This window comes from Apodemus sylvaticus, chromosome 6, assembly GCF_947179515.1.
Source record: "Apodemus sylvaticus chromosome 6, mApoSyl1.1, whole genome shotgun sequence".
In the NCBI taxonomy this organism is placed as follows: Eukaryota; Metazoa; Chordata; class Mammalia; order Rodentia; family Muridae; genus Apodemus; species Apodemus sylvaticus.
The window spans coordinates 52627474-52647846 of NC_067477.1; the positions used below are offsets into that span (position 1 = coordinate 52627474).

General features: G+C 40.8%; 1 protein-coding gene across 2 annotated transcripts in view; it reads left to right on the top strand.

Moving 5' to 3' along the window:
• Positions 1-20373, top strand: part of Map4k5 (mitogen-activated protein kinase kinase kinase kinase 5) — an 88303-nt gene that overhangs the window by 15751 nt on the left and 52179 nt on the right. For both annotated transcript variants that reach the window (XM_052185725.1, XM_052185727.1), the window contains exons 2-5: positions 3427-3484; positions 16342-16432; positions 16865-16929; positions 20112-20167. In XM_052185725.1, coding sequence (XP_052041685.1) covers positions 3427-3484; positions 16342-16432; positions 16865-16929; positions 20112-20167 — 270 coding nt within the window. The remainder of the gene's footprint in view (positions 1-3426; positions 3485-16341; positions 16433-16864; positions 16930-20111; positions 20168-20373) is intronic.

Genomic DNA, 20373 nt, shown 5'->3' on the forward strand with positions numbered 1-20373 from the left:
CCAAATGTCAGTCTTTAGGACTACACACTTAACCAGCCTTGAGATACCAACAAGACTTGGGATAATGACTGTCCTGAAGCTAGTTTGTGGCTGGAATTGTGTCAGGCAGTGTCTGCTGTGTCAAACCTTGTGTTTCTTCCCTAAGACAGACAGCCTTGGCTTAACTTGAGGCTTCATGGCCTCCTGTGGTTATGTGTGGCTGGCTCTCTGGTGTTCTCTGAGGCCTTTAGCCTTTGGCCCTTCTTCCCAGTAAGGAACTTCTACTCTGTCCACAGATACTTTCCTGTTTTCTATAGAATTCCAGTGAAGGGTTTAGACGGAGTGACAGTCAGGAAAGGTGTAGGCCTGCAAGCACCTGAGCTGCCAGTCCTCGGTTTGCTACAGGCTGATGAGAAAAGAATTTATTCTGGATTTTATCCCATCCTTCAAGGTACATTTTACACATGCTGGAAACTCTCTTCTCTCCTCTCCTCCTCTCCCTCCCTCCCCCCACCCCATTTCTCTCTCTCTCTCTCTCTCTCTCTCTCTCTCTCTCTCTCTCTCTCTCTCTCTCTCTGTGTGTGTGTGTTCTGTATATTTAAAATACTTTTCTGTGGATTAAGTTCAGCTTTTAAGATTTTTTTAAAAAGACTTTTATGTATTTTAAGTAAAATTCTGTGACATTAAAAACCACCACAAATACCTAGAAACGTTGCTTTTCTGGCGTGCATTTACCCCCATGCATCAGTGAACGAATGAATAAATAAAATCCTCATAGAAGCCATCAACTCAGTGTGAAAGATGATTTTTTCTTTTTTGGTTTGTTTGTTTGTTTGTTTGAGACAGGGTTTCTCTGTGTAGCCCTGGCTGTCCTGGAACTCACTCTGTAGACCAGGCTAGCCCTGAACTCAGAAATCCGCCTGCCTCTGCCTCCCAAGTGCTGGGATTACAGGTGTGTGCCACCACCGCCCAGCAATGATCTTATTATGTTAGTGGATTTTTTTTCAATAAAAGTTGTCAGCGTTAAACCATTAAGTACTTTACCAAGTACCTGTTAGAGGTGAAAAGGGAAGGAGGACACTCTGACAGGAACCTCATCGCCTGGTGATCAGCTATTTGACTTTCTGAGCTGAATCTTTTCATAATTAAATTAGTTGAATTAAATATCTCGTGAAAGATTCTGAAAACCATACAGCAATACAGGTGTAATAACCATCATCATTGTGGAATCTTTGTTCTAAAACACATTATAATCCACTGAGTAAATCACAGGAGTTCATTAACTCTGCTTATTGCCGTTTTCTGTACTGTCTCACTAGCATGTGGACAGCTCAGCTCAGTATAGACAAGCCTGTCTTCCTACAACCAGGACAGATTAAAATGCTGAACTGTAGCAAGAGCCACAAGACCTGAAGTTAATGGGTAGATGTTTTATTCAAGGTCAAAAAAGAGAGTGTAAAGGCTGTGAAACTTCCCTGTTGCTGTCTTTCCTAAATGTGTCCATGGTTTGAGGAGCCGTGACTGCAGATGGGGATTAAAGACTGTTCTTAGTCCGCCTCAGGGGGGCTGTGAGCTCATCGTGTGTCGTCGTCGGAACTTCCGTGGTTGACGGTCTTGGTTGTGCTCTCCGCTCTCTCAGCCTCCGGGTCTTTCTGGAGATGGCTCCTCTGACTGTCTCCTGCACCTTTGTTTCTTGTGTCCCCTTTCTTTGTCTCCTTTCTCTGGTGCGACTTACTCAACCCAGCAAATTACCAAAGTCATCCCTGCCTCTTTGATGGAGTACTACTTATTTTTATGCCAAAAATTGACATTTAAATCTAATACAAAAACAAAAAGGTTATCAGTAATTGGATTTAATTTCCACATGTAGAATACAACTGGTCACAGTGAAAATGAGATCTGATATTAATGATAAAAATGTTTTTATGCTGTTTTAACAGTTTGTGTGAAAAGCTTTAGGTGTTCATAAGCTTTTACTGAAATTCTATTATGTTAGAAACCATTTGGAAGAAATAATTTAAATAATGAAAAGGTATATAGAATCAATAAGGATGTACAATATCTGTGATAGTAGGAACTACAAATGGACTATTTTAGAATAGCCATTTAAGATTATATATAGCAGGTGGAAGTATATTATTTTTAAAGCAATAAAAAATTGTATCTATACTAGATCTTGGTAGAATGCACACACCATCAAGGTGATCAGAGTACAAATTCAGGTTTTTCAAATCAGTGTATATGTTATATTCCATACCACATTTAAGAACAAAGTGTATTTTTATGTGTCACACAGTTTTTAGAATAATGTGCGAGCACAGATATTTTAAGTCCACATACCATTTAAGCTGAGAATCTATGTCTAGGTTACTTTATTGATAAGTTGATACATGCTAAAATACTTGCCAGGATGTTTGTTGTAGCACTAATTATAGTTTGACCATGACCATAATAAAATAGTGATTTTTTTTTTCCTTCTGAGGATTTGTATGTCGTCAAAGCTATGGATAGATATAAAGCTGTGGTACAGCTATTCCTTTGTTAGTAATTACAGAATGTTAAAATCCTACATAGACAGCCATAGTAAGTTATGTACTGTATTGTATAGGTGGAAGATGGCAGCATTGCAAATGTTGTAGAAGATGGTAATGGGATCATCTTCCATTACACACAGGCATACACAGTCACATGTATAGGCAGGAGGGGTAAGCATAGGAAAGATGGCTTTTTCTGGGAATTTAGATATCTAAATTCAGGTTTATTTTTTATTTAGTGACCTGTGGTTATAATATAAAATGAGCGTGAAGGTTTCGGTTTTGTGATTTTGGCCAAATGGAAATTGTATTTGTTTATTCCTTTATGCTTATTACTCCATGCTGTCAGCCTGGTCTCAGACCCTGAGTTCAAGTGATCCACGTTTCCTCACAGTCAGGGCTGCAGGCTGGTGCTGTGGTGCCAGCTCAGTTGTTCATTATTTAAGCTGATACATGACAATGTTATATATTTATGAGGTTAGGACTGGCAGGTGGATGTACTGTATATGCGTAGGTCGTGGTAAGCCTGTCTGTCACTGGAAGCATTTGTCATTTATCTGTTGATATATAGGGCATAATTTCCCACAATCACTGTATTATACAATAGAATGCTTGATTTATTTCCCCGATTGAGCTATGCTTTTTTTCTTTCCTTTTACTGAGAAAATAAACCCCATATAAAGAAAAAATATTGTAGGAACTATACTAAAAGAGATGGGACTAAAGTTATTTTTAAAAAGATTTCTGTGTCTTTTCTATATTTTTTAATAGAAAAATGAGTATATTCATTTTACTGTAAATAAAGAGCGAGGTTTTGTTTTGTTAAAAGCATAGTTGGTAGGCAGTTTATTAACATAGTACCTAATAATATTATACAACTAACAAACTCAAATTTTTCTATTTTCATTTTTAGGCCAGAAATGTACATACAGGAGAATTAGCTGCAGTAAAAATCATCAAATTGGAGCCTGGTATGTATTTATGTAGTGTGTATGTATGTATGTTGCTAGGGATTAAGCCCTACCTTCTGAGGGTATGTATTAAAATACTTTATACATTTTTATCAGTTTTATACAGTTGTAAGACATGAATATTCTGTATTTCTTTCCTTTTTTCCCCTTCTTCGTAAAATAAGTCTTTATGTGTTCTTTCAAGTCAATAGAATATTTCCAAAATGATCATATTAAATTACACCATGCATTAAATTGTAAGAGAGTCACAATTGATGTGGCAGTTTTGTTGCTAAAGGAAATTTAATTTGAAATGTAGATGTTCAAAAGTTTTAAGTTGCATTGACTCACAGTGACAAAGTAATTTTCTATTGCAATTATAGTGAACATTTTAACTTCATCTGTAGCTTTAACAAAAGTACAGTTAGGTCCTGGAGAGATGGCTCAGCATTTGAAGATCACTGGCTGCTCTTCCAGAGGACCTGAGTTCAGTTCCCAACAACCACATGGTGGCTCATAACCATCTGTAATGGGATCTGATGCCCTCTTCTGGTATGCACCATGTATGCACACAGAACACTCAAAAGTAAATCAATTAATAACTTTTTAAAATGCAATTTAAAACTTACACAGCCCTAATTACACTCTGGGAGACACTGAATAAAACTAGAACTAGTAAATGGGAGGAAGACTATATGCAGGAGGCAGGGCTGCTGGGAGTGGCAGGGGAGTGGGAGGGGTGGGGGAGAAAGTGGCCAGGCTGCACAGCTTACATAAATGTATAAAATGGGAAGAACAAAGTTTACTAATAAATATGAATTTAAAACTTTAATTAGGAAAGAGTCAGTGACTTTGTAAAAGAAAAGTCAGTTACTATTTAAAATAATGATATTCTGTAGCTAAGCTATCCCTGATTGGTTTAGTTTTCATAAATCAGATCTCAGCTCAGTGGTTATTTGATCAGCACTTCACGTTTCAGAAGATTATTTTAAAACACACTAAGATACATGTTTTAAAAACAAAGACCACATAAACCCTGGCAGTTCTGAAAGTGTCTGCCAACAGGAGCAGGGGTTTGGGACCAGGGAGGAGGGTATTTGGTAGTCGCTCGTTCCCTGGTTTATAGAGTGAGGCATGCATAGTAGTGCATGGTTATAATCAGGAGGGATTCTTAATCTGAGTGGCCTTCATATTTCAAATACATTTTTGGATCATCATATGTATTATTTCAATAGACAGATGATACTTGGAAATAACATATTTTGGAAGAGTTTTAAATCGTTTTCTGATATGACACCATACCTTTTCTTGACACAATAACAAATTGTGATATTTTAGAATTCTTTTACTATTCCATGTGATAAGTATAGGCTTACCAACTAATAGCTGGGACTGGGAGCAGACCTCCCTGGAGGAGTCGTTTGAGTCAGCCTCTCATGTTGTGTGTAGGGCCCGGGCTGGGCTCCAAGAGGAAGCACAGATATTTATTTATCCCTTTGCTGCCCACGGGAAGAGCATAGGGCCTGTACTGACTGATTTACTTGTACATGGCTTACTTTTGATTATAATTCACCTTAGTAAGTACATTCTAAGAACCATAAGGTCTCATTTATCAGTGAACTACATGTTATGGATAGTGTAGAAAATGATTCAGTAAAGGACAAGATCAAAGCTAAGGCGCTTCCTCACTGGGTAAATTACTTGCCCGGCAAATATAAGGACTAGTGTTTGGTTCTCCCGCACCCTCAAATGTTCGGTGGGTGTGGAGGCCTTTCTGTGATTCCAGCACTAGTGAGACAGAGACGGGATCCCAGAGCAAGCTGGCTAGCTAGACTAGCCAAATCGCTAAACTCTAAGTTCAAATGAGAGACCCTGCCTCAATGGATGAAGTAACAAGCCATCAGAAAGGATACCCACTATTAATCTCTGCCTACGTACATGCATACTCACACACGTATGCACAGCAAGAAAAAGAACTGTATCAGGTACAATACTGTTTAGCTTAGTGGTTAAATGTGGTAATAAATTAAGCCTCTTTGAAAGGTTGGAGCTCTCACTTCCTTGTTTTGTAAAACCCATCGGTTTCCTATTAGAGATCACTCATAAAGAGTAAGTAGTATTTAACTCTCCTTCACAAAGGAAACAGATTTCAGTAAATACTGATGATGTAACACTAGTGTTTCACCATTTTGTTAATATGTGTAAATGTGTACGTGAGTGTGTGTGTCTTTGCCAGTGTCTGTGTGTGTCTGAGTAGGTCAGAGGGCAATCTTGGGTCCCTGTCTTCACCGTCCGCCTTGTTGGAGATGGGGTGGTCTGTTCACTACCACATATACTAAAGGTCTCCCTAGCTCCCGCCTTCCATCTCGCTGTAGCACTGGAGTTGTGGGTACATTTACCACACTGGGCCTTGTCAGGGTTCTGGGAATCTGAACTCAGGACCCTAGGCTTGTGTCACAGACAGTTCACCCAGTGAGCTAGCTCCTCAATATTTGACCATTTTGTAAAACTTTTTATTGATTCTTTGTGAATTTCACATCATGCACCCCCATCCTTCCATATTGCCCTCTGCCCTTGCAATCCCCCACCAAAAAAGAATAAGTTTTAAAACAGAAATCTCACTGTGGAAGCTGCCATGTATCATATAGCATGCCCTTTTGTCCACACATCTTTGCTTGCAAATCTTCATTGCAATGAGTCATTGGTCAGGATCGAGGCCCCTGGCTTCTGCTCCACTGTCAATATCAGATCCTGACTGGAACTTCTCTCAGCTACGTGACAGCTGACAGAGCTCTGAGTGTCCTTGGGCATCCCACCATGCTTCTCAGTTTTCCTAGGTAGGTGATTACCTGTCACCTGCTCTGCCTGCCCTCTGCTGGGTGGTGGTGGTTGTTGTTGTTGTTCCTGATTTTTGGATGTTGCCTGCATTTTGAGCTTAGTAACTCTCCACATCTGTGTGTCCTCAGTGTGTCCTTAATTTTGCACTCAGCTTCTGGTATTTTTCTAGCCTGCATAGAGGGAGTCTTCCTTCCTTTCTCTCTTTTCTTCTCTCCCTTTTTATTATATGTATTTTGTTGTTTTGGTGGTGGTGGTGGTGGTGGTGGTGGTGTTTCGGTCTTTTGAGACAGTGTTTCTCTGTGTTGTCCAAGCTGTCCTGGACCAGGCTCGTCTTGAACTCAGAGATCTGCCTGTCAGTTCCAGGACAGCCAGGGCTACACAGAGAAACCCTGTCTCGAAGAAAAAAAAAAGTAAATAATGATAATAATAAAAGAATGCCAGTTCCAGGCTGGAGAAATGACTCAGGAGTTAAGAGTTCATACCGCTCTTTCACAGAGCCCAAGAGTTCAGTTCCCAGCACCCATACAGTGCAGCTCACACCCACCTGTTAACTCCACTTTCAGGGGATCTGTCACCCTCTCCTGGCTGCCACAGACACGCGCAGAGAGGGGGGCTGGGGAAAGGGAGAGGGAGAGACTGAAGGAGGGAAGAAAGGAGACAGGCAGGTAGGCAGGGAAGGAATAATTCTCTAAAAAAATAGGGCCAGTTACTCACAGTGCCCACCTCCTCTGCCTCCTCTGCCTCAGCTGTCTCCCCAGGCCTGGCGCCTTTTCGTCTTGCTGTAAGTGTACTTTTGTCCGCCGTGCGTCAGCGGCTTATCTGGCTCCTTCGCCATTCCGACTTGCTTCTGTTCTCCTCAGTGCCGTCATTATTTTCTTTCTTTGCTGCTGTGGTGTCCCTGTTTCATTTTCTCCTTTCATTCTGTATGGGAAGCACTGCCGTCTAGGATCCCTCTCATAGGATGCTCATGGTTGCGCATCCTGTAGCTATGTTTTGTCCATGATGACTTTGGAGTGGGACTGGTGTTTTTCTTTCAGCATTGTCCAGGAAGCCAACGTCCATAGTGGGTCCTGTGCTTTTGTAACAGACTCTGGGAATGTTAACGCAAGCACAGTGACATGGTAATGAATTTTCCTAGGATTCAGTTCAGGTATTTTTAAAAAAAGATTCTCTAGACAGCATTATTTCAAAATTGAATTCTTAGCTGTATTTAGCAACTCAATAAATTGCACTGGTGCCAGTATAATACAAAAATCTTTCCTTGTATTGACTTAGCAGATGAACTGCTTTAGAATTATGTTAGACATGGAAAGAAAGGTAATTACTTGCCAGTATGACCAGAAGGAGCCTGTGTCTGGTAGACCATAAAAAAAAGAGGGTTTGTTTTGTTTTATCATTAAGTAAATGAAATGCCATCTGGAAACTTAATAATAACTTTTCCTTCATAGATAAAAATAGGATTTAGGATAATTTAGAGTCTTAAATTTTGTTATAGCCTTTCTGATTTGCCCATGGCAGTTTAATATTATAACATTTAAGTGAATATTTTCCTGAAACAGATTGCATTTTTGGTTCTTCCTAATACTTACAACCAGGCTAAAGTAAGCCTTAAGGACGAAGGTAAACGCAGAAAGTAGTTTATTGGCCACAGAAGTGGAATCAGCTGTCTTTCTGTGGCCCTATGTTTTTCTTGTCTTTTTAATATACAGAAAAATGATTCTTTTCAGGAATGGTTTGACTCTTTCTATCTCATTCTTATAGTAGAGTCTGGATTAACCAATAAAGCCACCACCTTACACACACTGGCAGGAGACAGAGTTTGGCTGCTGTGATCACCACTGAAATGCTGGTGCCACTGTTGTGAGCTTTAAACTGTGATTTTCTGTCCTTTGGTCAGGCCTCAGAAATGCTCTAGAAAACTAGGCTGCTATGACAGCGGTGTGTGCTTGCCATGACTTCCTGTCTTATGCTGAGTGCTTAGCTGAGCCTGATACTGGCTCCACAGCTCCATGGCTGGTTGAGTGGCCAGCAGTGAAACCAGGAACAAAAAACCCAGAAAACCTTTCTCTTTCTTCTCTCCTGTTCTGTCTTCATTAGTCGCGGTATGTTGTTGATACAAAGTCCCATGAGTCCAGACTTGGTGTGTGGCCCAGGTCTCCCACCTCCATCTCCTGAGAGCTAGAGTTATCAGTGAATTTCTGCACCTGGCTCTACAGAATCTTTATTTATTCTTTATTTTATTTTATTTACATTATTTATTCAGTTTTATCATGTAGTACTGACTGTACTATGTACACCAGAGTGGCCATGAATGCAGAGATCCTCCTGCCTCTTAGGTGCTGGGGTTAAAGGTGTGTGCCACCATACCTGGCAAGGATATTCTTTAAAATAGGCAGTTTGTGGTATGTTAAGTGTTGTGAATCTTGCTTCCAAGGATGGATTTGATTTTTTATTATTTATTTATTTTTAGCTTTTAAGACAGGTTTCTCTGTGTAGCTCCAGCTGTCCTGGAACTTGCTTTGTAGATGAGGCTGATCCTCCTACCTCTCCTTCTGGCATGCTGGGATTAAAGCTAGTTACCACTATATCTGGTTCTAAAGATGGATTTTAAGAAAGTCATTGTCCGCTGGGCTGGGCGGTGGTGGCGTACGCCTGTAATCCCAGTACTCTGGGAGGCAGAGGCAGGTGGATTTTTGAGTTCGAGGCCAGCCTGGTCTACAGAGTGAGTTCCAGGACAGCCAGGACTATACAGAGAAACCCTGTCTTGAAAAAAGCAAATCCAAAAAAAAAAAAAAAAAAAAAAGAAAGTCATTGTCCTAGATAATTAGTGTGATATACTTTTGTTTGTTCATTTGTTTGGGTTTTTGTTGTTGTTATTGTTTTATCTTGTTTTGTTTTTTAATGCAGTTAGGAATATTCATGAAGTAATCCAGTATTTTACAATAAAAAGTTAAGTGTATTTCCTTAAAGTTTTCTAAATAAGTAGGAATATGCTAATATATTTCAATAGGTTTGTTTTGTTTTGTTTTAGTTCTGCTACCAGGAAATTCTGTTTCCTGGAAGTGTAAGAGGGGAGTGTAAGAGGGGAGGCCAGGATGGGGGAAAGCTGTGCTTTGAACAAGACCGCCAGCTGCGCTAGCTAAGTGCCACATTCTTGCTTCCTGAACTCTATTTAAAAACCTTTAAGAAAAAGAGAGAACTAAACAGTTTTATCTTTTTTATTGTGTGTGTACACATGTGTACATGGAGGTACCCACCCTAATTCTTTCCCTATTCCCATGAGACAGGGTCTGAGTGAATCTGGAGATAAGCTGGCTCCAGCCCCTGTCTGCCCTGCACCCAGCACCGTGGCTAGAAGCATGTGCGTAACCACGTCTGCTTTTTGATGTGGGTTCTGGGAATGAAAACTCAGGCCCTATTCTTGTGCCACAAATACTCTTACTGAGCTAGCTCCCCAGGCCCACAGTTTCCATTTTCAAAAGATTTTTATATGTATCCTCTGTGTGTAAGTGTGTGTGCATGTGTCGGGTGCCCACAGATTACAGAATAAGGCATTAGATCCTCTGGGAGAGCAGTGTGGCCTCCTGACTGCTCAGCCTATCCTTTCCAGCTGTAAAACTCTACAGCGTAGATGTTTGTAGCCCTCTCCTCGTCGTTCGCATGCTTCCATTCTGAACTGGGCGGGTGCTGTGAGAAAATGCCTCCCTAAGAGTAACCTGCAGGCGATCTTGTGGAGCAATTTATTGATTGATGATATGGAAGGGCCCAGCTCTGACTGGCAGTGCCATCCATTGGCAAGTAGTCTTGTAGTGTATAAGAAGCAGCCAGGGGGAGAAAGCAGTAAGCAGCATTCCTCCGCGACCTCTGCTTCCATATCCGTCATCCTGCCTTAGGTTCCTGCCCTGCCTTCCCTTAGTGGTGGATGAGAGTTCTGTACCCTTCCTCCCAAGGTTGCTTCCGGTCATGGTATTGTCACATCAGTAGAAATCCTAACATCTAATCGGGCATCTAACAGCTTCTTCTGGCCTTCCTGGGTACCTGCACACTCCCATATACACAGAGTAAATCTTTTCTAAATTTGTTTTTTAAAAGTTTCTAGCTAAAACGCCTACATGTCAAACCTGTAACCCCAGCACTGTGGAGATGGGTACAGAAGGTTCCTTAGGGCTTGCTGCCCACTGTGAGAAACCCCACTGCCAAGAAGTAAGGTGAAGAACGACAGAGTGGGGCATGAGCATCCTCCACCTCCCGTGGGTGCATGGACTCACGAGTGCACATGCGTGGATGCATGGACTCACACACATGCACATGTACATATGCTCACTCACAAAAGTGGCTTTTTATTGACTTTAAGTAATAGAAAATGAGTAAAGGTGAAATAGAATTTTTTGTGCCACTTAAAGCATAGGTAATCCTATGTCTTGTATTCTTAAGGCACTCTGTTTCCCAGTTTGGCTTTGAACGCAAATAAAAGTTATTTTTTGTTTCTTTATAATAAAAATCATGACTTGCAATGCCAGATTCTAAGTTGATGTTCAATGCCAGATTATCGATTAGTAACTTTAAAACCTAAGAGGTTTTCTAAGCTAAGGAAGCTAAAGGATTACACGTTTACAGTGCGCAGGTTACAGGGAGTTCAAGCTCGGGGCGTCTTAGTTAGGGTGTCGTTGCTGTGAACAGACACCATAACCAAGGCAACTCTTCTAAAGACAAACATATAATCGGGGCTGGCTTACGGGTTCAGAGGTTCAGTCTGTCATCATCATGGCAGGAAGCATGGCAGCATCCAGGTAAAGTTGCTGGAGGAACCGAGAGTTGTACATCTTAATCTGAAGGCAGCCAGCATAGCCTCAAATCCCGTCTCCCCATTGACACACTTCCTCTAACAAGGCTGCACCACTTTCAGTAAGGCCACACCTCGTGATAGTGCTACTTCCCATGGGTGGAGCATATTCTAACTGAATGTTGTTCTTCAGGATCCATTTACCTTATTTTCTGAGACTGGGTCTCACTGGAGCCCAGGACTCTTGGTTGCTAACTTGTCGGGCAGCCAGCCCCAGGGTCAGCCCCAGGCAGTGTCCACCTCCCTAGTAGTGGGATTACAGGCCTGCACCTCAGGCTCAGCATTTTACCTAGATACTGGGGCTTGAACTCAGAAAGTACTTTACCAAACTGAGCCATCTCCTCAGCCCTGGACTCCCTTTCCGGCTGCTCGTCCCCACTGTATATAGACACCTAATTGTGTGTCCCACCTTGTCACTATGAATGGTTGCTGCCCCTCGTCTCCTATGACTAGCATTGCCGTGCCGCGGGCTTGCATGGATGGCTTTGAGACTTCAGGTGCATTCTTTGGATGCATATTTAGACATTTTCTACTAGATAGATAACTGGATCATGTAGTAGTTCTATTTGTATTTTTAAATTTTAAGGAGCTACCTTGCTGTAGTAAAGCATCATTTTATGATCCCAGCCTCAATGCACCAGGGCTCCATCTTCTCTACATCCCAACTGTTACTTAAAAAAAAAAAAGCAGCCCATCCTTGTGGACTTAGGTGATATTTCTCCACAATTTTCAGTTTTGTTTCTCTGATTAATGTTTTGAATTTCCTGTGATTATTATTTGTTGTCTGTTGCTTGCTAGTTGATGAGGTTATTTTATTGGTAATGTTAGAGTTTTAGGAGGTTCTTATATATTATGGCTATTAACCTCTTACTGAATACATCTTTTTCACATACATTTATCCAGTCTACAGACTGCTTAGTCTGTTGACAGGGCCCTTTGAGGAACATGAATTCTTTTTTTTTCTTTCTTTTTTTTATTCAATGTATTTTTTATTTACATTTCAAAATGATTTCCCCTTTTCTGGCCCCCCCACTCTCCGAAAGTCACATAAGCCCCCTTCCCTCCCCCTGTTCTCCCATCCACCCCTTCCCACTTCCCTGTTCTGGTTTTGCCCAATACTGCTACACTGAGTCTTTTCAGAACCAGGGGCCACTCCTCCATTCTTCTTGTATCTCATTTGATGTGTGGATTATGTTTTGGGTATTCCAGGTTTCTAGGTTAATATCCACTTATTAGTGAGTGCATACCATGATTCACCTTTTGAGTCTGGGTTACCTCACTTAGTATGATGTTCTCCAGCTCCATCCATTTGTCTATGAATTTCATGAATTCATTGTTTCTAATGGCTGAATAGTACTCCATTGTGTATATATCCCACATTTTTTGCATCCATTCTTCTGTTGAGGGATACCTGGGAACATGAATTCTTAAAGTTTGATGGATTCTTGTCTTCTTTCACTTTGGTTCTCTGTGCTTTGGTATCATACTTGGCAAATTCCAAAATCCATTGTGCTAAGTCTTTTACTAGGGTTTCTTCTCGGAGTCATGAATTCTGATCATTTAGGTCTTTAGTTCATGTTTGTGCACTTGGGTCTGTTTCATTCTTTTGTTAAGTTTCATTCTTTTACATGTGTGTATGCAACTTACCAGCACTGATGTTTAAGTAAATTATCCTTGGCCGCATACACTGAGGGCTTATTTCTGGGTTCTGTTCCTTTTGCCTATATGTCTGTCTTTATGGTGGTAGTGAACTATTTTGGTTATTGTAGTGTTCAGTACGTTATGGAATTGGAAACACTGAGTCTTCCAGTTTAGTTCTTTTTAAAGATTGCTTTGGTTGTTGAGGATTCCTTAAAATCTCAGTAGTTTTGTTTTTCTGAAAACATTCTGTTGGGATTTTTGTGGGGATTACGTTAAGTAAGTGGTGTGGAGTGTGGAGCGATTCCTTGTGTTTGGGTCTTTGTCCTGTGATGTTTTCTGGTTCTCAGTGTGCACATCTTTCACCTAGGTTATTCCCAGGTTATTATTATTTTGGGTGCTATTGTAAATGCAATTGTTTCCTGGTGGTTCCTTGCTCCAGTGTAGAAATACTAGCTGTCTGTGCTGTGGGTGGCGTCCCTAGTTCTGGCAGAATTTTAGTAGAATCTTGAGGTCATGTCATCTGTGAACATATTATTACCTTGTTCCTTTGCATTTTGGGAATTTTTAAAGTGATTTTTAATGATGTGAACAGTACTTACTATTGGCTGAAAATGTCTGTTAAGCTATGGAATATAGTTCCCATTCACAGACATGGTAGGAGGAGCCACATAATGGCATGCTTATAGAAGTTGGAGCGAACATCAAAATGCTAATGGTCAATGTGTATCTAGTTGATAAATTTATGAGTATCTTTATTTCATCCTTACTGTTTCTCTGTATTGACAGAAAATTTACATTAATGTTGATACAATAATATAGACTGAAACATGAAACGTTTTTATTATTAAAAAGTGATCATCCCATTATTGGTTCCTCTAGAGGATAGACACAGTTTAGTTGCTTTCTGTGTAATTCAGAAGCATCAGGTAATAATTTTAACTTGTGGGCAACAAAGTAGATATATACACAATAGACCTTAAAAGCATAAACCTGTTGATGTTTGGTAAAATAATAAGTGGAAAGACTTGCTTTCAGTAATACATATCTAATGGAAATATTAAAATATGCTGTTATTAAAAGTGACTCAGCCTGGTTGTAGCTTTTAGTCATTTACTTACCCCAGTTGTGTCTGGTCCCAGTGTCTTTCACGAGTGTGGAGAGCTTCCGTCCCTCACTGATCCTTCTGCTGACATAAGCGCTCTTTTCCTGGGATTTCAGGCTAAATTCTCCAACCCCAAGACTTAAAGAGGCCAGGTGACCATCAAGTGGCTTCAGTGACTCCCAGCTTTCTCTGTTCCACTTTGGTGCTGCCAGCAGCTGCCCTCATCAGAATCAGGGAGAACACACTGAAGGCTTATCCAGGGAGCATAGGACTTACTCAGCTGCATGGCTTGATTCTAGATCCCATCTTTACTGAGACTCTAATAACTGAAAACAGACTCATTTCTCACAGTTCAACTTTTCAAGAGGCCAAAGTGGTCCTGTGCTGGGCCTGTGGTCTGCCCAGATTCCTTCAGCAGCCAGGTGATTTGACACAGACAGTAGCTCATGCTGAAGAGAAGGGCATCGTCTTAGGAGGGCTGGGGGTGACTGGTCGGTGGCTAATGACATTCTTTAAAGTGAAAAACATAAACGAAATAGTCAGGGCAAGAAGCTGGCTTAGGAGAGCTTGGAACCATAGCGCACATTTAAAGTCAAAGCACTTGTAGGATATTCAGGTGGGAATGAGAAGGCTGCTAGAACCAGACCTAAGGATTCCTGTGGTTCTTGGCTAATTGGTTTCATCCTTAATATGGCCTGGATCCAATGAAACTCAACTTGAGAGCACAACTTAAAAGTCGCTTCTACTGGAGTCGAAGTAGCCTGCATCCTGCAAAACCCAGCATACAAGCCCAGTGCCTTTCCTATGCACCAGCACTGAGCACGTTGAGAAAGAAATTGGAGAAGACTAAACTAGAATAAGACTGACCAGCTAGTTGAGGGACCTAGTCAGTAAATGTTGACCCTGCGCCAGGAGATGGTTGAGCACACTTGCCGCCAGCCTGATGACCAGAGCTCAGTCCCTGGAACCCACACGGTGGAAGGAGAGAACTGATCCCACAAAGTTGTTTTCTCATCTCTGCATGTGTGTAAGTGTAAACATTCTCTCTCTCTCTCTCTCTCTCTCTCTCTCTCTCTCTCTCCCCCTCTCCCCCTCTCTCCCTCCCTCCCCCCCCTCCCTCCCTCCTTCTCAAATGTAATTTTTTAAAAATGCAAACACTGAGGCAAAATAAGCCAGAACTAATAATGTAAACATCACTGTTGTTATTACATGAAATCTAGATTTAACAGTGTGGTGTGTGCATGCAAATGGAACAGTCCAACCTGGAGTTATAATTGTAAATAGATGTGTATTGAATGTTGAACCTAATTTTATAAAACAAATACTGTTGTGTATAAAGGGACATTGTGGTTCAAAGAGAGTGTTAGTGGGTGAAATTGGGGCTGGGAAGACGGCTCAGTGGGCAAATTGTTCATGAGTAGGTGTCTGAGTTTGAACCCCCTAGCATCCATGTGAAAAGCTTCTGCTGGTGGTGTGCCTTGACCCAGGCCTGGAGACAGAGACAGGAGTAACCCTGGGACTCACAAGATAATGTTGCATAGTCAGCAAGCTCGGGTTCATTGAGAGATCCCATTCAAAAATAAAGTGGAAAGTGATGGAGGAAGACACCAACATTGACCTTGGAACTAACTCTACAGGCATGCGCACAAATTCTCACTACCCCCTCCCCTCTTCCTGGTCAAGTAAAAGATGTGGGTGGCTTCATTACCCTACTTTCATTAGTGTATAGGTCACTCACGAAGAGATTATAGCTCAGTGGTAGTACTATCCTAGCATACATTAGGCTATATAATGTATATTATGTAAATATTCAAAGAAACTTAAGAGTTAAACTATACAAATATCTAATAGGCACAACAGATAACACTGTAACATTCACTCCAACAGCTGCAAAATACAGTCTTTTGTAGCTGGTCTTTGGCTCCTTTGTGGGTTCCTCTTTCTCCCACCCTTCTCCACCCTTTTTCTTCCTTTCAGCCCCTAACACTAGGTCGGAGAGAGAAAAGGATGGGGGGTGAAAGGGGTAGACTGCCTTCTGCTGATCAGGGGTGTTAAGTTCTCCTTGGGACAAGTTTGATCTTCATTGTCATAATATCTAATTTCTTCTCATTTCTTTGTGCATGACTACTTAACAAACAAAAACCAACCACCAACTACCACTACCACTGCCCTAGGAGCCCTAGCCTTTATAAACCCCTTACAGGATTACAAACATCACCCAATCACAGAAACTGTCTGCAGCTGGCAAAATCACACCCTGCTAGAGCATGGGGCAAATCATAGTCAGCGGCTGTGGACAGTCCAAAGCAGCCCCATATCCCACACATGGGATTAAAATGAAAACATATTCCCATAATATTCCTTTGTCTTTTAGAGAAACCAAAATTCTCACCACAAGCCTCATATTTCTTCATATTTGGAGTAGCATGCTGACCAACTTATTTTGTTTTTCAGGTGATGATTTTTCTTTGATTCAGCAAGAGATATTTATGGTTAAAGAATGTAAACATTGCAACATCGTAGCCTACTTTGGGAGCTATCTCAGGTAAAATATAAGAGCATCATTGTTTGATCTGTTTTTCAGTTTTTCTTCTCTACCTTTCTCCCTTCCTCTTATGTAAATTCCACCATATGTGTGCATTTTAAAGCATTGTCTGAAATTCTAAATCTGGTAGGGTTCTCTTGCCATTGTCCCTGCTCTGCAAACATTAGCATCTCTGTGTATGTCTTGTCTGACAGCCTTAATGGCGCGTTGTGAGTGATGATAACAGATCATATCCTAACCTTCACACAGAGAAGTCTGAACTTGTGCTCCTATGTGTGCCTAGGGAGGATTGCTCTGCCAGTTTCCTGTTGCTCTCTGCAGAGCACTCTGAAGCCCAGTGCACTATGGGAGCAAGAGCCATGGGCCTATAGAGTACGCATTTCAGTAGCTGGAATTACACGCTCATTTCTTTCTCTTTCTCTCTGGTATTAGTAGGGAGAAACTGTGGATTTGCATGGAGTACTGTGGTGGCGGATCACTTCAAGACATCTATCACGGTAGGGCAAATTTGACTGCATCATAAAGCCGACTTCGGCCTTTTATGATTGATACTTGACATTTCGCAGTAACAAGGGAAATGTGTTGTGTAGATTTAGTTTTTAACACTATTCTTTCTTGTCCCCAGAGACAGGTTTAAGAACTAGTAATTCTTGATGCTCTTGATTATGCAGCTAATTTTGTTTGAGCCTAAACCAAGAGATCCATAGATACCTATCCACAAACACCTATTCATAGATATGTACAGTGTAACTTGTACTTGTTACCTGGGCATGGGGTATGTTCTTGTTACCCCAGATGCTTCTGGGATTCAGTCGAAAACATCCAGAGTTGAGGGCCAGTCAGGACCGAAACTGAAACCCTGCATAAATTACGTAAATACTGCTAAGATGTCGTTTCCAAGAAAGCAGAAAGGCATGTGCGCAGGGAACTACTGATAGGGTGTCATAAAGAGAAGTCCACTGGACAGAGCTACCAGGAGGGAGTTCATCACTCTTAACAAATTTTATTAAAATATGAGTTTGAAAAGAAAGAATATTTAGTATTGTAATTTAGACAGTTTCCTCAGTTGAACTTGGCTTTTCTTCATAACCTGTTTTAGAAATAGTTTTTGTGGGACCTCTACAGTTTCAGTGTTTGTGTGGTTGGCAGCTTCTTGAACTGCGAAAATTTGCAATAAATAAATAAATAAATAAATTTTTCTTAATTTAATAAGACCTGTTGCAGATATGTGTAATACATCCAGAATTATGCAAAGTACCTGAAACATTTCTATGCTAAAATCTTTACTTTGAAAGTCATCATCGTCTACTAATGTGGCTTCTGAAACAGCCATAAAGATGTAAAAACAAAAGTGCTGTTCCACTGTTGTAGCTCATGAAGATCTAAGTCTGTAGACTCAGGTGAGCAGTGATGGGAACCTAGCTGTGCAGAGCAGCAGTGTGTGACAGGGCTGGGTATGTGCTGCCTCAGGATGTCTCCTCAAAAATGTGACCAATGATCATGCTTAGGCTCTTGAGTTTTTATTTTTATAAATATGCATGAATGTAAATGTATCACAAAATGAGAGGATTAGATGCCAAAATCATAAGTCACTGCCTCTAAGGAGAGAAAGCAGAGCTCAGAAGTCAAATTTTGAATTATGGTAAATGCGTATTATTGTATCATTCATTTATAAACTTTAAAGTAGCCCAATTTTGTCACAACAAACAACCATAACAAATAACAAAAGAGTCATGCCTACTCAGTCTCTACTTTTTTAAGTTTGCCACATGAATATTACAAGTACAGAAAATATTGTGGTGTAGACTCTCTTAGGAGCTTTGGTGAGAGTCTATGTGGTGGTACACCCTGTAATCCCAACATTTAGGAGGCAAAGGCAGAAATACCAGGAGTTCAAGGTCATCCTTGATTATGTAGGGGAATGATTCAGGGCCAGCCTAGGCTACATAGAACCCTGACTCAAAAGATATAAAAGTTTTCAGTAAGAAGTTTTTAAAAAAGAAAGAAAACTACTTTCTTTATATATATATATATATTCATACACACATATGTATAATTTTCTAAGGTTTTATAAAGAATTATGGTTCTTATGAAAAGTTTTTATTTAGATATAATTTTTACCTATCTACTTTTACAGATGAGAGCTGTTGAAAATATGAGGAATACAGCTGGTGAATTTTACCACTTCCCTTTTTATGCTTAAAAATTTGTTACTGAGACATTTTTATGAAATTTCTGTTTGCAATATTGAAGCCTAATTGTTAGCAGGACAGTGGTTGCCTCCTCCGTTAATCCCAGCACTCAGAAGGCAGAGGCAGGTGTTACTCTGTGAGTTTGGGACCAGCCTGGTTTACAGAGCTAGGTCTAGGACACTCAAGGCTACACAAGAAACCTTGTCTTGAAAAAATAAATAAATAAAAGTAAAGCCTGACTATTATTTGTTTTTAGTTGAGTATAAGGAGTATTATTTCTTTAAGTACTATAATAAAAAGCACAGTAATTTAAATTTTAAAAAAAAAGTCTGTACATTGGATCTACAGCCTGATCGACACAGAGAGTGGCATGTTCTAGGCCAGCTGAGGCTATGAGACCTGATTTCAGAAAGGTGTGTGTGTGTGTGTGTGTGTGTGTGCATGTGCGTGTGTGCATGCATGTAAAATAAAGCGGCACCACTTCTTACATCCCTCTTTCATCAGTCTACTAAGAATCAAGCTTTTATGTCTGGGAGTAGGTGTGGTCAGTCAGAAGTTAAGCAAAGCAGTGAGGTGTCTCTCTGCAGAGGTGTCATATCAGCGCTAGTTTGGATCTCACCTTCAGCAGGCAGCAGGCACTCCGACTTCCTCCCGTGTACAAAAGCACTGTTTAGAAGCTCCCGGTTGGACACTTGCATAAGGATTTTATATTTCATGTTAGAGGAAGATCTGCTTTCCAGAAAGAATCTGGTTACTTTTGCTCATTGGTAACGTTCTGATTCAGGCCTCCCTGTTCTGAGAGCCATGTAAAGACTTGCACTAGAAAGGTTAGCTCGACTCTGAAAGCATGTACTCACAGAGTGTCAGCACTCACTCCACACAAGAGAAAATGTTGAAGGCTAGGAGTATGAAGAAGCCATTAGACTAGTTTCCAAATGGCTACTTCTAACTAAGTTTAAACTTTTTATATTATTTTGTGTTGCAACTATTTTGCATGTGTGCACATGCACTGTGCATGCATGTGTGCACATGTGCACATGCACTGTGCATGCATGTGTACACATGTGCACATGCACTGTGCATGCATATTCTCCTCCAGTGCTCTGTGCCTCTCAGTAATTCATGAACAGGGACAGCCATGCTCCTGGCTTTGTTCCTGAGACTGTGAGGACTAAGCTTACAGTCCTGGCTCTCTGTGGACCTGCCTGTGCCACGTGCTCTGTTACACATAATGGGTACTTGACAATTTCACTGTCCAGAGCTGTCTGAGAATAAACCTCTTTTTTTCAGAATTGACTTTAAAATTCTCAGTGTGTGTTTTATTTCTTATGCTATGGAAATTCTGTCTATCTGCTCTTAGTCAGAAGAGAAGGCATCCAGGGATACATGCAGAAATCATATGCTGCTTTATCATTTTATAAGTAGACTGTTTTTAACGTTAGCTTCAAATAACAATATGTTTTTTGTTGTTGTTATTTTCTTTCTAGTTACTGGACCATTATCTGAATTGCAAATAGCCTATGTCTGCAGAGAGACCTTACAGGTATGGGGTTTGCTTAAGTAGCTAGAAAGGCAGTTTCACAGTTAATAACGATACAGTGGGGTCTGTCCAAAAGCCAAAGTGTAAAGGGCAGCGCTCTCCCAGCTTGGCTGCAGTGCTTTGTGTGCAGCTGGTGCTTTCCTCGTGAGTGGTTGGCAAGGAGTTATTTAGGCAGATATTGAGAGTGCAGTAGCCACACGTCTGTTTTG